The 3,862-nt window shown below is 37.3% G+C and overlaps 1 protein-coding gene across 1 annotated transcript in view; it reads right to left on the bottom strand.

Moving 5' to 3' along the window:
• Positions 1–2,594: 2,594 nt before the first annotated feature.
• cunh16orf87 (chromosome unknown C16orf87 homolog) overlaps positions 2,595–3,862 on the bottom strand; it is a 5,629-nt gene continuing 4,361 nt past the window's right edge. The window contains exon 4 of the mRNA XM_035652513.1: positions 2,595–3,514. Coding sequence (XP_035508406.1) covers positions 3,396–3,514 — 119 coding nt within the window. The 3' untranslated portion in view covers positions 2,595–3,395. The remainder of the gene's footprint in view (positions 3,515–3,862) is intronic.

Genomic DNA, 3,862 nt, shown 5'->3' with positions numbered 1-3,862 from the left:
TGTATTACTTCTGGTCATGTTCTTATTTTCATTTCTATACTGCCTTGTTGGTTTTATGTTTCCCTTTGTATGCACTTTTAAACATTTTTTATTAGAACTGTTATTATAAATAAAGTTTATTATTATTATTTACAATACAGACATTATATTAAAGAACATTTTGAATTATAGGCACCACAAAGAAAATTCGATGTCCCATATTAATTTGGAATTATACTAATATTTATACTATTTATACTAAATGATAAAGAGCAAAATGGATAAGCCTAAAATACGTATTACCATCAAACCAACAAGGAACTGAAACAATGTTATAGGCTGCATTAATACTGGAAGGTATGACAGAATGACAGAAAATGAAGATGAAGACAGCCAGACTGACAGGATAAGATAAAATATCACACACATATCGTATATATGATACATATAATATATATTATACTATATTTTTACTATATTTCAGCAATTAGACCATTACATTTACAATGACACTGATCTTTAGGTCCAGTATCAACTTGTACAGTGTGTGATTGTAGAAACTTGAAGCCACCAGTGCACATCCACTGAGAATGGACTTTACAGTGAAGTAGGAGAATTAATTATTTTTGATGAAGAAGGAATAGATGTCTTTTCAGATAGCATATCAGATACATAAATTATTGAAGGTAGAGCAAAATATATGTTAAAACTTGTCTGGAGGGGATCTTGAACATCCATCAGTCCTTCATCTACACAGAGGCAGCGGACACCTGTACAGGTCACCTGTCTGTCACATATAGTACAGTCTCTTTATTCTCACATCCTACCTATGGGCAGAGTTGTTATTTAACAAACCTGCATGTCTGTGGACTGTGGGGTGACCTGAATCCCCTGGAGGAAACCTAAACCGATACCCAGAGAGGCCCCAGCCAGAGAGTACTAACCACCGACCACCACCACACCTTTAACAGGCAGTACTCAATTGTGCTTGTTTGGTTTTTAACGTCTGATCAAAAGACAGTTATTTGGGTCTATTGTTACAAAAACAACAAATGACTGTGACATTAACAAACTCACAGTAAGACAGTAGGGTGTATGTGGTCAACCTTCAAATCTATCAATCTAACTTTATTGGGTGGACAGAATCGATAAGGGAAGGATGCAGTTGTCACATAGAGATTGTTTCATACACAACTTCAGCATCGATGAAGGAAGTTAGAATTTGAAACAATAAATCATATTTTTTATTTTAAATTAGAGGATTTAAATGGGCTTTTGGTTTCGCAACAGGCCCTGGAACGATTAGGATCATCAGTACACAGTCTCAAGAGTTTCTGTTTTGTCTCTGTTAGGCTGACGTGCAGTTTTGTCTTTTATCATTCTTCCAGGTGGTGTGGTATACCTGTAAACTCTGTTGAAAGGATTGGCTATGGACTACAGATTTTTTTTCTAAACCCATCTAACCATCTGATAAAATGTGTGTGTTTGTTGGCCAGCCTGTTTGCTGCTACTGGACATCTGCCTGTGTTCCACTTCCTACCCTGTCTGTGTAACACTGTACCAGTCTTCACAATTCTAGTGTTGCCAAAATACTTTGTCTATTATTGTTTTAGGAGTTACATCAGGCTGCTTCTTAGCTGGGACATTTTAAGATTTTAATTTGATCATTCTTCTGCAGCAGCATCATAGTTGTCACAAACAGAATTGGACAGTATGAGATGTATGTGATATATATATATTAATCAGGCTGATTATTTGACATAATCACATTGGCTGATGCCTACACTCTCTGCTGCGGAATAATGTTAGTGCTCCCCTTTGTGAGTTTTGTGAAGGTGGTGTTGTTGTAGTTTTCCACTGTACTGTAACTCTTGTGCATCCTGCTGTAAACATTTGCCTACATTTCCTCAGTCACCACCACCTGTGTTTTTTATTGTCTTTAACTGACGGTGACAGAAGAGTGTTGGGTACCAGCTCTACCAGGCGAGCTACCACAGTGCACAACTATCATCTTTTGTTAACATTTTTCTCCTAAATGAATGAAATCTAATCTAAAACGATTACTAAATACATATTATGTAATAATAATGCAGCTCTTCTGACATACTGTCTCCCAGCATAAACCAATGTATTTTTTCTATTTCATTAAGTCCATCTAAAAACATGTTACTGGCTAAGATAATCAAGTAGACTGAATTATGGAATTATACATGACTTTTCTTTTTTGACATTATCAGCTATTGAAAAACCTTTATCAGTCGACCAGCATGATACAGGAATGGGTGGATCTCTCTCTTCAGAAATATCCTCCTTGCCCAGTGAACTCTGTGCACTACAACCTGTTAAATCTCTTCAGATAAACCTCATCAATAGGCTGTTTGAGATGAGCCCAGCTTACTCAGATTACAGATTACAGTAGCTCAGGAGTTAGAGCCACACAAAACACGGCAGTCAGAACCCTTTGACCAACATATATCTCTCTCTCTCTCTCTCTCTCTCTCTCTCACACACAGTGTTTACTGGTGATATTCAACCTGTAGGGGTTCATTGCCAACAAGTAAATATATGTGGTTGATGAAAACTTTTAAATTCATTCGAATGGTGAACAACAGAAGGTCATTTCATTGATTTTATTATTGTGAAGTCACAGAAACCCTCTGGCGACCAGCAGGACGTCAGGATTTTCAAAATAAAATCTGTATAGAAGAATGTTTGAGCCCTGACAGTCTGCCATACTCTGGGTGGATTGTGACTAAACATTAAATCTCTATGAAAAATAATAAACATGAATAAATGCAGTTATAATTATAATATATTGTGACATGATCACAATATGCAATCACATATGGGATTCTGCAATCAAACATCAGTTAACAATAAAAGTTGGACAGAATGATAAAATAGGATTTTAAAAGAAAACTTGTTTAAAATCTCATAAATATTTGTCTGACCTCTTGTATGACTCTAGGAAAGCTCGAACGAGGGAGCTCAACATTACCTACAGAACACTTTACAGCGATAAAAACAAAAAACTTTATTTCATTTTAGACTATTGGTTTTTGAATCATCTTCAGTTATTAAGAAAACTGTTCATCTGAGGATGTGCACTTGATGGCGCACTTGAGAACACAGTATGGAGTGGATTTATACACTCAGGTGTATTATGTACAGAACAGCTGGGAAATGTCATCAGCTACAACGTATTTCATTATAAACAAACCACACTCGTGCTTTTAGTCCAGAAACACGTTTGCATGTGTGTGGTGGCCGTATAATGCAACGTGCCGAAGAGCCAGGATTTCCTTTATGCCCCGTCATCCACGTGATCCAGGTCAGAGTTCAGCTCCAGTTCCGCCCTCTTTGGTCATCCTCTTGCTATTTGATAGGTTCTCCATGCTCGTCACTCAGGCTTTCATCTATAAGATGAGTCTTTGGCCCAGGATCTTGCGGTTGATCTCAGCCAAGGCCACCGAAAACACAAAGGCCTTCTCGTCAGAAAGGCCGGCATAAATATCCACCTCCTTCTCTTGTTTCTCTGCCAACGCAAGAACACCACCATCAATCACAGAGAACACACTTTTAGTGCAAATTCCCTCTTCGTGTTACCATCCCTCCACCACAGCTCAGCAAGGAATGACAGTCAGGGGAAAACAAGTAAGGAATTCTGTACTAAAATAACTAGCTCTGGAAGAGATCCACCTAATTTGATTAAAGGTCCAGTGTGTAACATTCAGGAGGATCTACTGTCAGAAATGGAATATAACATTCATAGCTATGTTTTCATTAGTGTATAATCACCTGGATATAAGAATCAGTGTTTTTGTTAGCGTAAAATTAGCTGTTTTTCAGAGGTAACCAGAAGGAATATTATATTCCATTTCTG

The sequence above is a fragment of the Morone saxatilis genome, unplaced genomic scaffold (genome assembly GCF_004916995.1).
Source record: "Morone saxatilis isolate NCDOM2014 unplaced genomic scaffold, NCSU_SB_2.0 Contig11, whole genome shotgun sequence".
In the NCBI taxonomy this organism is placed as follows: Eukaryota; Metazoa; Chordata; class Actinopteri; family Moronidae; genus Morone; species Morone saxatilis.
Note: the sequence above shows the minus strand (reverse complement) of the source record. Positions and strands in the feature narration are given on the sequence as shown.